The sequence below is a fragment of the Pinus tabuliformis genome, chromosome 2_1 (genome assembly GCF_031772625.1).
Source record: "Pinus tabuliformis cultivar Carrire ecotype Pingquan chromosome 2_1, CPIR1, whole genome shotgun sequence".
NCBI classification, from domain to species: domain Eukaryota; kingdom Viridiplantae; phylum Streptophyta; class Pinopsida; order Pinales; family Pinaceae; genus Pinus; species Pinus tabuliformis.
Genome location: NC_142299.1, coordinates 910496083 through 910515414, shown reverse-complemented (window position 1 = coordinate 910515414; position 19332 = coordinate 910496083). Strand labels below are relative to the sequence as shown.

The 19332-nt window shown below is 39.3% G+C and overlaps 1 protein-coding gene across 1 annotated transcript in view; it reads right to left on the bottom strand.

Annotated features, from left to right (window-relative positions):
- Positions 1 to 19332, bottom strand: part of LOC149203602 (exocyst complex component SEC6-like) — a 456452-nt gene that overhangs the window by 363096 nt on the left and 74024 nt on the right. Inside the window, exons 6-7 of the mRNA XM_089403504.1 lie at positions 6872 to 6961; positions 6635 to 6714 (exon numbers count right to left, since the gene is read on the bottom strand). Coding sequence (XP_089259630.1) covers positions 6635 to 6714; positions 6872 to 6961 — 170 coding nt within the window. The remainder of the gene's footprint in view (positions 1 to 6634; positions 6715 to 6871; positions 6962 to 19332) is intronic.

The following is a 19332-nucleotide window of genomic DNA, read 5'->3' as shown; positions in this document are numbered from 1 at the left end:
TGAAAAAAAAAAAAATGAGATGGTCTTTGATAGATTCAAAGAGAATCCTTTGAGCTCTAATTTCTCCTTTATTGTATTTGGCCACTTCTTGAGCGTTGTTTTTGTTTTTGTCTGGTACTGGAACATTGCCTTCAACGAATTGCATGACTTCATATTCTTTAAGGACTAAATCGATCCTCTTTTTCCAAGCCTTGAAATTTGATGCTCCATCAAGCTTATTCCCTTCCTCCAAGAATGAATGAGAGTTGCTAATGATGTCTTTAAGAGATCTTTAAGAGAGTGACCTTCAAGCCTCCTTCTTTAGCTTTGATAGTTATAGGGGTGTCTTTGAATATGCCAACAGATAGTGATCTTCCTTCTTCCACCTTAGCTCTGATACCATGTTGAGAAATCAAGTGTAGCAGAGATTAACACTTAACTTCTCTTCTAATAATTACTTGTGAATGTTAGTTGTCTTCATTTTACTTCTTATGTCTTCTTCATCAAGCAATTATACAAATGTACAAAAAACATAAAGATCACGATGAGACAAGGGACACCAAAAATGATGTTGCTAGCCAAGGGAAAACTCAACAATCCTTCTCTTATAGAATCAGACCAAAATGAGATATCCAAGACCAAAACCAAGACCAGTCTGCCACCAAGAGACCAAGTCCAAAACCCTCCTCCAAGTCACCCCCAAAGTCAAATTCAATGTTGGTCAAACCTATCGCAAACTGGTCAAATCTCAGAAATTTCGGACCTGCAACTAGGGCCGAATTTCAGCTTGCAACTATCTTAGAAAAATTCAGTCCACACATGTGAGTTGTCACTAGGTCAAAATTCAGTCAACTTGGAATATTCTCCTTGTCTTTTAACTTCGTCTTTCTCTCTCCTTTGACTCAAATTCCTCCTCTTCTTCACTAGGTTCAGATCTGTTCTTGTTGTGTGCTTGAATGATCTCCCAAGTAGGTCAAACTGCCCTCTATATAGTTGTCCGGGAGGTCGAATAGGTGTCTCTTGGAGGCCCAGGCGACTTTTCCAAGTAGGACCGACTTGGTCAACTTGTGTGTTGATTTGGGGTAGCATCGGATGTGCTCTAGGCCTCAAATTTTGTAGGGAGGCTTGGGCACATGTATTCCAAAGAACCCAAAAAGCGTTTTGGGAAATTCCACCCAGAAACGATTTTATTAAAATAATTAATATTTTTAATGGAGTTCCTAAGTCTAAACTTAGGAAAATTAAAATATTAATGGGTATTAATCTAATTGTGGGTGTAACTTCTAGAAGAAGACGGAGATCAAGCCAAAATGATCTGAGCCTTTGATTAGGAGTTAATCTAGGTCGTTGGTTGTCCAACAAAAAGATATAAGAAGGGGCTTGAGGGTCATTTGGAAAATACACCGAGAGATCAAGAGATCGAATTTCTGAAGTGAGAAGTTCTCAGGAGGAAATTCTGATCGAGTAGATTTCTTGTAGTTGAGGGGCAGGGATAGTTGGGTTGGAGTATCTTCTCTGAAACCCCGAATACTCAGCAAAGAGGCAGAGAAGCACCAATGGAGGCAGTGCAGACCCAGGAAGGACTGACGTTGGGCTAGGAGGGCCCACGCAGTGCTTGACGCAGAGCCAGAAGGGCCAGCGCAAAGGCAGAGCTGTCTTCCAGCAGAAGTCTGAAATTTGCCAGGGAGCTACCGGATCAGCCGGGAGGGTTGACGTCAAAGCTCCAAGAGGCAAGGAGACCTATCCAGAGCCGATGCGGAGCCTCGGAGAGCTCCACGCAGGCCCACGCAATTATTGCGAAGGGGTAGAGCAGTTGTAGCTGGGGACAATCAGTTCAGCTGTCGGATCAGCTGAGATTTGCCAGGTGAAGTGAGGTAATCTCACTAAGTTTTCTGCCAGTGTCTTTATCTCTATAACTGGATTGAGGAAGGGCATCCAGAGTTGTATTCAGAACTACTGCTTAATAATAATAAACCCTCAGAATTGTTGCACCGGTTTTCCCGCATTGGGTTTTTTCGAGGACATTTTGTCCAAAAATAACGGTGTCAAGTGTGTTGTATTTCCTTTCTTACTTAGTCTCTTGTTTCCACATACTAATTTAATTAAGTGAAGGTTGTAGTGTATGTATTACGCTATTTGTCGTAGGAAATTGCAAGTAATTTGTTTAAAGGAATTTAACAAATAGGGGTAATATCATCAGTTGCTGCAATAGGGGTTCTGGTTGAGGAATTGTCACATGTTATCGGAGCTGCAGGTGAAGCAAGAAGAGAAGAGCCAGTAGATCCAGTGTTGAGCAGAAGAGGGAGTTCAAAAAAGCTATAGGAGGTAGCAATTCGAAACCCCCAAAAGGTTGACGCAGTTCCAAGCTAGGAGGGCAGATTTTCGAGGCAGTCTCTCTCCGAGGGAGTCGACAGAGAGAAGGACTTCCGGTTCAAATTTTTGCCTGAGCAGAGGGAGCAGCGCTGAAGCCTCAGTGTGAGAGAGCTGGTGGAATGCAGATTTTTCTGAAGGCAGTTTGTTGGGCAGAAAATCGTTAGAAGAAAGAGGAGAAGCACAATTGAGGAAATTTCTTCCTCAGAGAATTCCTAGCCAAGGAATTTGAATTCTCTAGAGCTAAGCAGTAGCAAGGGGCAGCATCTTTACTAGCTCCAGCAGGGAGTGCATACGACAGCCCAGCAGCAGCACAAAGGAGAGAGGAGGTCATTCGACTTTCTATTTTTGGGAGATATGGCAACCAGTGGCTTGAGGGATCAGGACAGGTTGGACAGAGCATCCAACTACATCATTTGGAAGGCTAGAATGTCTTTCCTTCTAGATGAGCATGCCCTCAAGATGTACGTCAACAACATGGTGGCTGAACCTGCGGATGCAGATCCGTTGAAGAAGTACAGAGCTGAGATGGCGAAGGCCAAGAGGATGATCTTAGATGGAGTCAAGGATCACGTGGTGTGTCACGTTGCTAACAATGGGACTGCTAAGGAGATGTGGGATGCCTTGGCCACGTTATATCAAGGATCTTCCGAGCAGCGGAAAATGTACTTGGAGTAGAAGCTGAGATCTGCTAAGATGCAAAAGGGAGAGCATGTGGATCCATTCCTCACGAAGTTGAAAAAAACCCGTGATAAGTTGTCTATTGCAGGGCATACACCTCAGGATTCAGAATTGTTTAGACTGGCCCTCAATTCTGTCTCAGATGAGTGGCAAGTCTTTGTCCAGAGCATCTTGGGCAGAGCAGCATTGCCAAATTGGGATGAGATGTGGGTAGCTCTAAAACAAGAGGAGTTGAGGAGAGACTTATTCAAGGTCAAATTTGACGAAAGCAGCAGCAATAGTGGGTTGAAGCCCAAGGAGGAGGAGGATAATGCAGCCCTTGCATCGAAGGGGCAGCACGAGCAGTGGAGACATAAGAATGACATCTCGAAGATCAATTGTTTCAGGTGTGGTGAGATGGGTCACTACGATACTCAATATCCTCTCAAGAAGAAGGACAAGGACGAGAAACACGATTTGAAGGTTGTGCCTGCAAAGATCGAAGAGAAGGAATTCGCCATGACAGCCGAGATACCTCCAGGAGGGAGGTGGGCTGATTTGGAGTTGTAGTTCGAAAGAGCTACATATGGGAAGGATCCTTGAGGAATCCACCTCTTGAATCAATACCTTGCTAAGGGAGCCCAGTTTTGTAGTAGCAGGATGGACTAGTGTCAGATAGTGCCGAGGAGTGTCGGGGAGATAGTTGCAATGGTTAGGAGTGCCAGAGACTGAACAACACAGAGCAAAGTTGGCAGCAATGAAGATGGCACAGAGTAGAGGTCAACCGCAGTGCAGTATATTCAGAGGGTCAGTGCAGAGGCTAGCAACAATCAGGGTTCAGCATTCACGTGGTATCATACTGAACAAAGTTAGTTCAGTAATTTTGGATGTTTTTCTGTTGCTATCAGCGACAGTTTGCAATGCAGTAGCAGTTGGCAATGGCAGTGCTAGCAGCAGCATAGATGCAGCACTTGAGAGGGAGCTGTAGTATAGATGCAGTGTTAACAATGGCAGTGTCAGCAATAGTACAGTTGCAGCAGCAGCGCAGTAGTTGGTGGAAAGCATGTCAGACATCAACAGCGCAGTAGTTGGTGGACAGCATGTCAGACATCAGCAGCACAGTAGTTGGTGGACAGCATGTCAAACATCAGCAGTGCAGAGAACGATGCTTCAGAGTCAGAGCAGTATGCAGCAGCAGTATATTGCTAGAGCACATTCCTCGCTAAGAGGGAGTGTTTATTTGGGGTAGCATCAGATGTGTTCTAGGCCTCAAATTTTGCAGGGAGGCTTGACCACATGTATTCCAAAGAACCCAGAAAGCGTTTTGGGGAATTCCACACATAAATGATTTTATTAAAATAATTAATATTTTTAATGGAGTTCGTAAGTCTAAACTTACGAAAATTAAAATATTAATGGGTATTAATCTAATTGTGGGTGAAACTTCTAGAAGAAGACGGAGATCAAGCCAAAATGATTTGAGCCTTTGATTAGGAGCTATGAAACCGGATTCGTCCAAAACAGGCCACGTGTCTGAATCCCACGAATCCGACACGATTCGATGGGAATTCGAATCCTAAAATGGGACACCACGTGTCCTAACAGGACACCATCGAATCCCGGTCGTGTCCCATTAGGACACTTCGTGTCCCGATTTTGGGATTCGAATCCCAAAAAAGTGAGGGTTTATGAGGTTTATGAGGGAGGGTTTATGAGGTTTATGAGGGTTTATGAGGTTTGTGAGGGTTTATGAGTGAGGGTTTATGAGGTTTATGAGATTTGTGAGGATTTATGAGTGAGGGTTTATGAGGTTTGTGAGGGTTTATGCAGATATTTGAATTTTGTATGTACTATGCATGCTATAATGTTACTAACTTACTTTGTAAACAGTAAAACTAACATCTAGATGAAGATCTATGTTTGAAATCAATGAATTTGTATCATTAATGAGAATTTGTGTAAGAAATATCTAATTTTTAATATATATATATATATATATTAATAAAATAATATATAACGAATCCTACGTGTCCTGTTTCGAGGGGTCAACGTGTCCAAATCCGACACTCGAATCCCCGTATCCTACGAATCCCCGTGTCAGGTGACTTAGATTAGGAGTTAATCTAGGTCGTTGGTTGTCCAACACAAAGATATAAGAAGGGGCTTGAGGGTCATTTGGAAAACACACAGAGAGATCAAGAGATCAAATTTCTGAAGTGAGAAGTTCTTAGGAGGAAATTTTGATCGAGTAGATTTCTTGCAGTTGAGGGGCAGGGATAGTTGGGTTGAAGTATCTTCTCTGGAACCCTGAATACTCAGCAAAGAGGCAGAGAAGCACCAGTGGAGGCAACGCAGACCCAGGAAGGACTAACACTAGGCCAAGAGGGCCCACACAGTGCTTGACGTAGAGCCAGAAGCGCCAACACAAAGGCAGAGCTATTTTCCAACAAAAGTCTGAAATTTGCCAAGGAGTTGCTGGATCAGCCGAGAGGGTTGACGTCAGAGCTCCAGGAGGCAAGGAGACCTAGCACAGAGCTGACACAGAGCCTCAGAGAGCTCCACGCAGGCCCACACAGTTACTGTGAAAGGGCAATGCAGTTGTAGCCGGGGACAGTCAGTTCAACTCTCGGATCAACCAGGATTTGTCGGGTGGAGTGAGGTAATCTCAATAAGTTTTATGCCAGTGTCTTTTTCTCTGTAACAGGATTGTGGAAGGGCATCCAGAGTTGTATTCAGAATTACTACTTAATAATACTAAACCCTCAGAACTGCTGGACTGTTTTCCTGCATTGGGTTTTTATGAGGATATTTTGTCCAAAAATAACGGTGTCAAGTGTGTTGTATTTTCTTTCTTGCTTAGTCTCTTGTTTCCGCATAATAATTTAATTAAGTGAAGGCTGCAATGTATGTATTCCGATATTTGTTGTAGGAAACTGCAAGTAATTTGTTTAAAGGAATTTAACAAATAGGAGTAATATCATCAATTGCTGCAGTAGGGGTTCCGGTTGAGGAATTTCACATTGTGGACTTACGACTCAACATAAAATTCAAATATCATTTTCTTACAAATGTCCAAATGGGACATGACTTAAATATGCTTTTATTTTTACTAAAAATAGATTCTTTTGACTCTTTTTGACTTTATAAGCATGAAGGACATGCTTTGACAAAAATATAATAAATATAAATATAAATATAATAAATATATCAATTATAAATTTACATTATGAAGACCGAATCTAGTTACAACTTCAACAAATTCAGCGCCTTAGACCTCAGACAGAAAGTAGAGAATTAGGAATGTTTTCAACTTTCAGCATAAATCAACCTTTTCAGCATTTCCACATTCAGGAATTCTGCTAACAGAACCTAGCAGGCCATACCCATGGGCAACATAGATATGCAAACACTACATTTAATCATAGTATGACAATTTTTGGACTCTAGAGGCAATTTAGAGCCCTAGTATCTATGTCTCATGACAATTTGAAATTTAGGGGAATGAATAATGAAGATGGTGCAGAATGGTATTATTAATTTACATTCTAATTAGTTGACCAGGTTTAAGAATTTATATGCAGAGGATATGAATCTTTATAGAGATAGTGAGCATTTTTTTACTAACCTCAGCTTTCCAGCCTCTTCCTTGTGAGAAGAGGCTGCAGCTAATGCAAACCTCCTTTTCCCATCAAGCGCAGTCAATCTCTATTATTCATAAAGACGAGAAAACGAGTCAGCAAAGGCATCCTTACTACAAATTCTAAACTAAAGCAAAGTCTAACTCAACTCATTCAAGATCATTGCTTAGAGGTAGATTGCTTGACATGACGCAAAAATTTTATCATCTGGCAAGCTGACAAACCTCAAAAGTATGAACCAGTTCTCTATCATCATTCAGGGAGTCCCTTGCTTCAGATGCTTCAACAAAAATAGACATCATCCCCTCTACATCCTACATGACATCTAAGTCTGTTAGATCCATGTAAGATCAGAAACCTAGATGCACTTACACATGTATATGTATAAATCAATGTTCCTGTCATCACTCAAGGAGTCCCTTGCTTCAAATGCTTTAACAAAAATAGACATCATCTATATCCTACATAAAATCTGAATCTGTTGAGTCCATGCAATATTAGAAACCTCAATTTACGTGCACACATGTACATGTATAAAAAATATACTATTTTACAAATTGAGAGGTTCGCCAAAATAAATTCAGAAGAGCTCAACAAATTCCAATAAAAAATTTCAATAATGACTCTGGATCATTAATTCAGAAAAGATCAGCAATTTTCAATAAAAATATTTCAACAACTCTAGATCACTACTTAGGAATTGAACAAGAGGCTGTTACTCAAGAACCTAAGCTGGTAAGGTGGAATTCAATTCAAAAGACTCCTTGACAGTCTTACATGTATCATTTATGTCCCTCAGATAAAAGGAAACAATGTAGTATATACTATACTGTATAACAAAGAAAACAGCATGGTCTCGCAGATGGAGCCATCCAAAAACTCCTTGGAAAAAATTCTGTAATCTATACAACTTAGAGGAGACTGAAGATGAATCTCATTTGCTTCTAAGAATTGAACTCTTATTTTATGTTTTAAGGTTAGGCTAGGGTTTTACAATGGCATTGCATGAGTTTTCAGCCATAACTAAGCCAGATGTCCTGGTAATTGTGCATCTACTTGACCTTAAATTTAGCTTGTTACTGTATTTCTGTCTTGCCGATTTCATTTACAGCCCTATTAGGGTTAGATGTCTTGATACTTTGAAGTTTGGGTTGTTATATGCATTTTAATGTTCAGGTTTACCTAGCTTGATAAACCCTAGTCTAACTCATTGTTTTAGCCCAACCTTTTGCTTGATGATTGCTTGTTTCAAGGGTTTAATTTATTGCTGTTGTTCTAACTTGTTTTACTGCTGTATTTTATTACCTTTTATGCAAGTTTTGCAATAGCCAATTGCTTTTTCTTCTTTTGAACCGTTTGGGGATCCTCTTGTACCAATTGTTGACTTATTAAGCCTTCTAAATTGCCATAGATCTTCATCCATTCCAATCTGGAAATTGCGTTGAATAACCACCTTGACCTTACCTTTATTATAGTATACTGGTGGTAAATTAAGTAGCTACCTAGGTGTCCTTAGACTTGATTGTACCTTGCTTTAGGAGCCCTAGATGTTACTAGGGAAGCCTCCCTTGTGTAGGATCTATCCTTCACTAAAACAAGGGAGGTTGTTGCCTAGGTTGTGGTGGTAACAATTCCATGCTCCAATAGTCTTAGGCTTTAGCACCTTATGAAGGGTTTGTACTAAGGTGCTAGATTTAACAATAACAATCATCATAAAGTCTTCCAAATAAACCAGAAATTGGAAGAGTATATCATTCTAGTATTCTTTCTTACATTTGTTCTTTTTGTGCACATAATGACAAACCAATTGAGAATGTTCTCGAAGATCCCAAACATAAGGAAGATATGTCTCTTTCCACACACTGTATGTCTGATACAAGAAGACATTCATGAAATCCATAAATCTAGTGAACATGTTCTTTCTAGTCCAGATTCCCTATCTCCTATTGCAAAAGTAGCTTAAGTAGAAGTAAGAGGTGCATCAAATCAACCTTCAAGACTTCAATCAGCAAGAGAGTTTATCATCCTTTCCTATGACAATACTGATGTAAGAAGAACAATTTGATGGGATGTTGTTGTGGCAAGAAGAGAAGCTTTTAAATCAACCAAAGGAGGATATTTCTGACAGTATGAAAATAATCACTAATCTCTCTGAGCAACAGAGAAATGATCACACAATCTGATTTTGTTCCTCAGTTTGCTTGTTAGATTTATCATTGCTTGTGTATTAGCTTTTATCATGATCCAGTTGAATTGAGTATGATGGAGGTATTTCAAGGAACAGTTTGAAAAATTCTTGGCTTGTCTCGTTTATTCTTATTGACTAGTGATCATTCATGTTTTGAAATGCGACAAGCAGCATTGCTTGGTTGTTTGCCAATAAAGCATATGAAGACACGTTACTCAACAGAATTCATAAGTCGCTTCACTGGAGGTATGATTATGTTGTCAATTTCATCAGATCGATCAACTATGGCAACTTTGATGTATTGCTTTTAAAGGTCTGGAGATTCTGGGTGACTAGGTAGGATAGGTGAACAACTTCAACCTCATCTTTTTTGAACTTTAGGGCTCATCCGAGTTGTTTCAAATTATTCCATTCCTCTTTTACCGTAGGTGTATGGGGAATTTCTTGAGTCATCCCACTTGTTTTCAGTTGGGTGGATTTTTTTCAAAAACAAATTAAAATAATTTAAAAAGTATTGGTTTTGAATATATTGCAACATGTCTTTGTCCAATTGGGCATCTTGTGTCAAAAGCAGTGCTCCAACACAAATAGTTAGCATCAGCAGTTGTTTCTAGTATTTAGTTTTGAGTTGTCAAAGCAGGTGTCATCCTAACAAGTAATATTGTCATTTGAGTCAAGGTTTGGGTCTTTGAATAGTGAAGCAACCGTTTGAGCATGTGCAATCCAAATTTCTTCATACTTAATCCCTTCAAAAATCACTGAAAATGGAAAGAAAAGGGTAAGCAAAAAAGGTTTCAAGCTTTACATTGTACCTTAAGTGATTAGGTAGCTAGAGTTTGAAGTTCAATCCCCTTTGAATTGAAATCTTAGGTAGTTCACTGTTTGGATCAAATAGTTATTGCAGTCCTTAGGTGATTTTAGGGTTTTTTGAGCAAGAAGTTGAGATCATTTTCAGCAGAATGTTGTCTTAGGTGATTAGGTTTCTTTTCAAAGTTGGTTTTTGAATACTTTTAGTCAGTTCTTGTTAAGTCAAAATAAGTTTCCTCTCACAAGTTACCTAGGTCATCACTTGAATCTTATTCTAATATCTTCGAATGAGTGATGTTTAACTTGAACAACTGAAAGCGCACATGTTGGGAATCCAAATTTTTTATCTTACATTCCCAAGTTTGAATCAAGTCAGGTCAAAGTCATGAATCAGGGGAAAAATATTGGAGTCATATTGCTTTGGGTCATCGTATCTTTGGGGGTGATTTGAGTCGTTGATTTGTTCCCAAGTTTGACTTCTGGATGGTCATACTCATGTTTGTTGCAATGTTATCAGAACCGGACTGGTCATCAAACTAGTAGACCCGGACCAATAACCGGTCAAAACCAGATGGAAGCTAGTAAAAAAAACAACCAACCAAAAACACATAAAATATTCCAATTTTAAAGAAAACCACATATATTCATGTGCATCCATATGAATCCAACCCATTTATACACAAATAAGCAAAAGCTATCATTTATAGAGCATGTAAGGGTGCACATAACCAAAATAACACCAAGTACAATCCATATTTGAACCAAAAATATATCAAAAAACAAGACCTAGATGGCCTCAAGCATCCAAAAAAAATCATACTACAACAAATACCTACATATCTGTTGAGATTTGTGGCTTGGGAGGTACTCCAAACCCTAGGCTTGAGGGTTGCGGAGGAGTTGGCACACAAAAGTCTTTTGTGGGCTTGAAACCCAAGCTTGGGGTTTTGTACCCATTGATGTTGGGGCCAAAACCATGGAGAGAATTTGACATGTGATGGATGGAGATGATAGAGGACACCGAGAAGAACCGAACACCTCAAAAATCATCGAAATCTGAGTTGCTATGAGGAGATATTAATTTTTGAAGTTTGTGTGTGGGCTTGTGGCTCACAGTTGAGGTAGGCTAGGGCAAGTTTAGCCCTCATGACAATTGGATAAGCCCATCAAGGGCATTCATTAGAGCCCTTGCGAAATCTATAAAAGAAGAAGAGATGTGACGCATTTAGACACATCCTTCAGCAACAAAAGCGAGCAACTCGAGTTCTTTTGTATCTCTATTTGGGTCGTAGGTTAGGAGCAGCCAAGCGAAGGAGGAGGAGCTTAGTCTTGGAGCTTTTCCATGACTGTTTGGGTGTCGAGTCAACCTAGCAGCAGGGCCGCATAAGAGAGGAGTGTTTGGTGGAGTTTTAGGGTAATTTGCGTGGCAAGTTATCTTTGTTTTGAAGGCCGCTAGGAATTATGTCATTGCAGGAGGCCGAGGGCTTGATAGGACTGTTGCAAGGAAGTCGCAGGTCTGTAATCACCTAGAGCAGGGGGGTGAGAGGTTTATCTTCAATGCAGATCAATCCTAAGGGGTAGCGAGCGGCAAGAGGTTGAAGGCGGAGGTGGACCGCAGCTGAGAGGAGGTGTTTGAGAGCTTAAGGAGATGGTTGTCCAAGTATACAGGAAGCCAAACCATGCAGCAACACCTACAGCAGTCAAAACACCAGTCCAAAATTTATAAAGGTATGTTTCTCCTTCATGATTGTTAGGTGTTGGGTCTAGTTTTGGACTAGTTTGGATGGTTGGCTTGTTTGGTCCAGTTGGATAGTTTTGAGGACATCCTATGAGCAGTGAAATCAGTAGTCGCATGTATGTCAAGAAGAGAAACAAATGGTTGCAGGACAGCTGGGTCATCCTCTTGGGTTGATGAGACTTGCTAGGTGGATGGTGTCCTAGTAGAGGACAGATTGTGAAGTTTGTTGGTAGCCAAGAGGAAGGGTGATCGTAGTGTGAGGATGCTCTTACCAAAGTGCAAATGTTACAGCAAGGATTGGTCACTCATGGCTTGTTGGAGGGCAGCGTGAGAGTGGACCAAGTGTGGATAGTGGATTGGCCATTTATGGTCTGTTGGAGGGCAGCGTGATAGTGCCCATGTTTGAGCCTAGTGTGCAGCACTTTGATGGACAAAAGTAGTTGCTAGAGTGGCAGAATATGAGCTCAAGGGTCTGAACAGACAAGAGCAGTTTGAGTAGCCCTAGACTTGTCTTGTGGAGAAGGATATCTACAGCAAAAGGTGGGGAGTCCTCCTAGCCTAAGTTCATTGTGGGAAATGGACATCTTGCAGTGATAGGTGGCAGCCCCTTGTGCACTATGTTAGCCTTCATTGGAGCAGTGCGAGAAGACTATAGTGGGTTGAAGTCCCTGAGTTGCTGAGGAGCAGTAGTCAGTAGTCATGAGTTGTTCACAAATGGAGTTGTGAACAACTCAACAGGAGTCTTGATGTGTTGATGCGTTGATGGACGAAAAATCATCGAGATAGGAGATAACTGAGCCGAGATTCAGTGGCCAAATGGACTTGGAACATTGATAGAGGCAAATGTTGCATATGGGGAGCCAAAGGATCCGACAGATGTGTACAGGGTATGACCAAGGCAACTGTGAGGAGCTCTACATCAACTAGACGGTCAGAGTATCTTGTATGGACAAATTGGTGGTCATCATGACAGACACCAAGCCCTAGTTTTTGTATGTCTTGTATCAGTAGATGTATGAGGGCCAGTATCCCTAGTTCAGGAGCCCTAGACTGTTGTATTATTCAGTTTGGTTAATATAACGAAGTTGGGTTGGAAATTTGTAAAATTTCGTCTATATTTGTGCACGTGTGATCTATTGTTGTTAATATACCACTATAATATGTTGTGATACTTGGTTTGGTAGTGTCAGTGATTTAAGATTCTATCCTATATACAAGTATCGTGGAAAAGCAACATGGTACCAGAGGGTGCCTGAGCTACTTTGAGGGGCAGTGAATCAAAGTGTTCACAGTGAAGCAGCTCAGAGGGAGTTGTGTGTGTCTAAATCATGGAGCAAAGATTTCAACTGAAGAAATGGAGATGTGGTCTTGACTGGCTTGGCAGCGAGATTGGTTGGGAGTTCTAGTGGATTGGTGAAGAGCCTGGTGAACAATAGTTTGTGTAGGGCAGATTGTTGATCATAAACTTCTATTGATTTGCCATGGATCGTTGGAACAGCTCAAGGATTGCTTTGGCATGGACGAGATTGGTTTGATCGAGATTGCTTCATGTGATGGACTAGATATTGGCAGGCTAGAGTCTTCATGGATCGTGATGTTGCATATTCGAGATTTGACGGATTTGCACTTGTGGTATTTGATCCAAGAGGATGAGTTCTTGTAGCACTGAGGCAGTGGAGATCGTGTAGGCTTAGATGGAGTCTAGCTTCAGAGGGAGCAGTCCTATGGATCTTCAGGTTCAGATGTGATGAGGCAGAGGCACTACCGAGATTACAGGGTTCATTCAACAGAGTATGTTGCAGTGATAGACGCTAAATGGGTTAGTGTCGCCGTGATGATGCTGATAGAGACTTCCTAGTGGTGGAAGTACCTCCCTCCGTAAGAGGGAGTGTTGAGATTTGTAGCTAGGGAGGTACTCCAAACCCTAGGATTGAGGGTTGGGGAGGAGTTAGCACACAAATGTCTTTTGTGGGCTTGAAACCCAAGCTTGGGGTTTTGTACCCATTGATATTGGGGCCAAAACCATGTATAGGATTTGATATGTGATGGATGGAGATGATAGAGGACGCCAAGACAACCCAGACGCATCGAAAATCATCAAAATCTAAGTTGTCTATGAGAAGATATTAATTTTTGAAGTTTGTGTGTAGGCTTTTGCTCATGGTTGAGGTCGACTAGGGCAAGTTTAGCCATCATGACAGTTGGATAAGCCCACCAAGTGCATATGTTGGATCCCTTGAGAAACATATAAAAGAAGAAGAGATGTGAGACATTTAGACACATCCTTGAGCAATACAAGTGAGCAACTCCAATTCTTTTGTATCTCTGGTTGGGTTGTAGGTTAGGAGCAGCTAAGCGAAGGAAGAGGAGCTTAGTCTTGAAGCTTTTCCATGATTGTTTGGGTGCTGAGTCAACCTAGCAACAGGGTCGAATAGGAGAGGAGTGTTTGGTGGAGTTTTGGGGTAATTTGTGTGGCAGGTTATCTCTGTTCTGAAGGTCGCAAGGAATTATCTCATTGCAAGAGGCAAAGGGCTTGACAAGGTTGTTGCAAGGGAGTCGCAGGTTTGTAATCACCTACAGTAGGGGGTTGAGAGGCTTATCTTGAGTGCAAATCAGTCCTAAAGGGTAGCAAGGCGCAGGAGCTTGAAGGCTGAGGTGGACCACAATTGAGAGGAGGTGTTTGAGAGCTTAAGGAGAGGGTTGTCCAAGTGTACAAGAAGCCCTAACCAGGAAGCAACACCTATAACAGTCAAAACACCAGTCCATAATTGATAAAGGTATGTTTCTCCTTCATGATTGCTAGGTGTTGGGTCTAGTTTTGGACTTGTTTGGATGGTTGATTTGTTTGGTCTAGTTGGACAGTTTTGAGGACGTCCTATGAGCAGTCAAATTAGCAGTTGCATGTATGTCAAGAGGAGCAGCAAATGGTTGCAGGATAGTTAGGTCATCCTCTTGGGTTGATGAGACTTGCTAGGTGGATGGTGTCCTAGGAGAGGGAATATTGTGAAGTATGTTGGCAGCCAAGAGGAAGAGTGATCCTAGTGTGAGGATGCCCTAACCAGATTTCTGATGTTATAGCAAGGATTGGTCACTCGTGGTCTGTTGGAGAGAAACGTGAGAGCGGACCAAGTGTGGACAGTGGATTGGGCATTTATGGTACGTTGGCGGGCAACGTGATAGTGCCCACGTTGGAGCCCGGTGTGTAGCACTTTGATGGACAAAAGTAGTTGCTAGAGTGGCAGAATATAGCTCAAGGGTCTGATCAGCCAGGAGAAGTTTGAGTATCCCTACACTTGTCTTGTGGAGAAGGATATCTACAACAAAAGGTGGGCAGTCCTCCTAGCCCATGTTCATTGTGGGAGATGGACATCTTGCAGTGATAGGTGGCAACCCTTCGTGCCCTATGTTAGTCTTCATTGGAGTAGCGCAAGAAGACTATATTGGGTTGAAGTCCCTGAGTAGCTAAGGAGCAGCAGTGGTCAATTGTGAGTTGTTCACAAACGAAGTTGTGAACAACTCAACAGGAGTCTCAATGTATTGATGCGTTGATGGACAAACGATTAATGAGAGAGCAGATATTTGAGCCGCAATTCAGTGGCCAGGTGGACTTGGAGCATTGACAAAGGCAAATGATGCAGATGGGGAGCCAAAGGACCGGGCAGATGTGTATAGGGTACGACCAAGGCAGCTGTGAGGAGCTCTACATCAGAGTGACAGTCAGAGTATCTTGTATGGGCAGATTGTTGGTCATCATGACAGACACCAAGCCCTAGTTTTTGTATGTCTTGTATCATTGGATGTATGAGAGCCATTATCCCTGGTACGGGAGTCGTAGATTGTTGTATTATTCAGTTTGATTAATATAACAAAGCTAAGCTGAAAATTTGTAAAAAGTTGTCTATATTTGTGCACTCGTGATTTATTGTTGTTTATATTCCACTGTAATATGTTGGGATACTTGATTTGGTAGTGTCAATGATTTAAGATTCTATACTAGATGCCATTATTGTGGAAAAACAACAATATCATCAAAATATTTTCCTATATCGGAATATTTGTCATCAATACCACCCTCTAAGCATTAAAATAAGATAAAAATGTTTATCATGTCATTTCAATATTTTGTTTTAGTGATGGCTACATTTTTAGTAAGATCGTGATAGAGGAGTTCAACAAACATGCCACTAACATCAAGGTACCTAGAGGGATTAGTGCTCTTGATTAAATGCTAGTTCAATACCCTCATACTTAGCAAAATCCAATGGAAACATTGCAATCCCCCCAACCCTAAAATCATGAAAAATTGTTTAGTCTGTTGGATTTTGAGTGAGATCTAAAATTCTGCTTTCTCTATATGAAATAAAATGAGGTCAGAATCACTACGCTCCAATCTCATAATGGTTCAAGTTACTTTGGGCATTGAGAATCTAATAATCATTGTCTAAGTGCTCTTAACTCAAGGATTGGTGAATTCTAATTACATATCTCTTATATTTGTGTTTTTGTTGAGAAATATTGGTTAAGAACATCTACAATCTTATTGTCTCGTTGGATAATTTTTTGAAGTAGATAAGCAATCTTGTTATCTTTTGACATCATTGGTTTATGGTCACTGTGAATTTTTGGCATATTGGAAATCTCATATACCTATAACGTACAATATGTGAAACAAAGGGTAGTTGCTATCATTTGTAAACCATTAGTCACTACTAGTTAAGTGTAATCACTCATGTTCCTCATAACCAATACCAATACTCAATAGCTTAGGTATAGTGTTTATATTACTTATACCTCTATATTATGGAAACACAGATATCACCTTTAGTTCATACACGTTCCATATATACTAGTATCCCCAATAAGCTCTCAATGATTACTATGATTAAGCATACGTATCTAAGCATTTTTAGATTAATGGGAATAAAAGGCAAGGTTCCTAGTCGCTGGGCTAGAGTAGGTGTTCGGATACAATACGTTAGGTGGGGTGTTATAGGCTCCAATCTCTATATAAATATAAATATAATAATAATAAATAATAATTAATTAACTAATGGCTAGTTAGTTAGTAATAAAGAGGCATGTCTTAGAGACATGACCATTCATGAAAGGGCACCTGCCTAGGGTATATAAGTAGGCCCGCATTCTCATTTGTAATCATCTCATATCTTACATCAATTCAATATACAATAATCAATATACAGTTACATGTCTTACAATGGACATTTATGTCTTTGAAGTATTTTAAAGATTTCCGCAACATATATGAGCCTTGTTTGTTACATTGGTATCAAAGCCACGTTGGTTGATAACCAGGCCTTTGGCCATCAACCTCCCATCAACCTTGTTGTGTAATTAAAGAGTTTTACTCAAAGTTTGGAGATTCTCCATATCGCCATTTAGGCCTCTAGCCCCAAAAAATTAAATTAAAAACAAAATAAGGCCTTTGGCCATTGACATTTCAATGATTCTAGTAAAAGAAAAAAAATATAGTCCGATGTAAATTTTGAAGGAGAACATTCATATATATAAAAAGGTTCTACATTATTGATAAAAAGTGCATGATAAAGTCAAAAGGGAATCTTTCCAAATATCTTTAAAACTATACGTAAGAGAAGGAAGAGTAGATAAGATTATCTTGATTCTTCATTAAGTGGTTTACAATCTCGTGGTTTTAGCAACCCATGGTAATTGCCCATGGTATTTTCAAGGTAAAAGAAGAACAAAAGGAATACAAAATCTCTTTATGTGAATGGTAAGTTTTACTTTTTACGTGGAGAAAATTAACAGAGTCAAAGGCACATAAGTGGACATATATTTTATATTATACCCCAAAGAGGTGAATAGCCACATTTCACTAGGGTTGTAACTTTTCAAAAAGAAAAAAGAAAAAATATAAATATATATAGAAAAAAATCTATAAAACACAATAAAGTTTAAAAAATTATTAAAAAAAAGTTTAAGAAAAAAAACAATTGTTGAGAATATAAAAATAAATAAGTTTTATTAAATTAAATTTCCAATGAATGTTATCAAGTCAAGAAAAATGGCGCCTAATTTGAAAATAATGAAGGAAGTAGTCAAGATGAATCACACACAACAATCACTATTTTGGACTAAATGTCCAAGTTGTCTAGACAAAATTGGATATACATATATTCAAAAAAAGTGCAATTTACGTTGTACAAGTGTGGAAGATTATTTAGTACAGAAAAACATCAAGACAATGAGCAAATGCAAATAAAACAATTAAAGGAAGAAACCACAAAACTTCAACAAAAGAACGAAGCATCAGAGAAGACATATAAAGATCTTGAAGATCGATTTCATGAAAAATCAACAGAAAGCAACGAAGAAATTTGGCGTCTAAGGGACAACAATGAAAAATTACTTTCACAAATATAAAAGTCCAAGGTTAAGAACAAAGACCAAAACAAGAGAAGGAAAGTTCTGATAAGGAACTAAAGGAGAATCTATCAGAAGAAAAAAAATAAAAAATAATTGTGCCTAAAAACCCTTAATCAAAAATTATTAGAGCAAATCAAAAATTTAAAAGATAAAGAGAAAGAGACTAAGGACAAAGTCAACAATTCAGAAAATGGTGAACTTTCACATCTAAGGAATCATAACCAAGTCTTACACAAATAAAGAAGCTTAAAAGTGAAAATAAATCACTAAATGACAAGTTAGAACAACTTCAAGCAGAGTATTGAAGTCTCTAGTCGTTTCAGTCCAAGTTGAAGATAAAGAAACAAATACCAATCCAGTCAAAACCATAATTCAAGCAGAGGATAAACCTACTGAAGTGAAAACACATGCAGAAGTTGTAGTTCAAATGATGGACATTCCAAATGATGATTCAGTAGCCAACTCAACAACAACAATGCCTGAAGGAAATCAGGAAACAACCACTAACATGATAAGGGAAAGTCCAACCAGAAGAACTATTTATCAACATTTGAATCACAAGAGCAGACTTTCCAATCAATCTACGTACCAGTCAATCTAAGTTTGTAGAATCTAGTCCTACAATAACTATTCATCACAAATTTTCAGAGACCAGAAGATTCCACAAAAGATTAATCTAGGATGGTCTGATCCGTTCTCAGTACGACAATTTTGTCTATCACTCGGAGCATCATATCATCTTGTATCAACGAAGATGAAAGTTCAAAGACGAGAAGATATTCTCAATAAGCTTTGAGGACAAAGCTTCTTGAAGAGAGAAACAAAGTTATGAATATAATTCATATAAAAATAATAAATATAAATATAATAATAATTAACTAATGGTTAGTTAGTTAGTAATGAAGAAGCATGTCTTAGAAACATGACCATTCATGAAAGAACACCTGCCTAGGTATATAAGTAGGCCCTCATTCTCATTTGTAATCATCTCATATCTTACATCAATTCAATATACAATAATCAATATACAATTACATGTCTTACAATGGACATTTATGTCTTTGAAGTATTTTAAATATTTCCACCGCGTATACGAACCTTGTTCGTTACAGTGAGTTTAGTGCAAAGTTAATGACCCTTAGAGATTATGATCTTACAAGAGGCAAGCAAATGTCAGTGTTCTTATCCAATCTTACCAATGCTAGACAATAAGAGCACTTTAAATAATGAAACAAATGTCCTCCACAATGAACTATTAGAGTGTGAGCAATGTTATCCAAGCAAGGCAAATTTATGACAGCAGTAAATTACTTATGGAACAGTGAACCAAATGCCAAGAGATACTAAACTTATCACTTCCTTTCAATGCAAACAGTGAGGAGATGATTATGTCACTTATGATATTCAATGAACAATAGGACAGCAGTAAGATTACTTAAGTTTTATAGCTCCTTTAGGTGTCAAATGAGATGCATATGTGTGTTAAATATGAGCAATAGAAACCCAAGTGTCAAATTACTTTGCCAACACAATAATTTAGATGTATT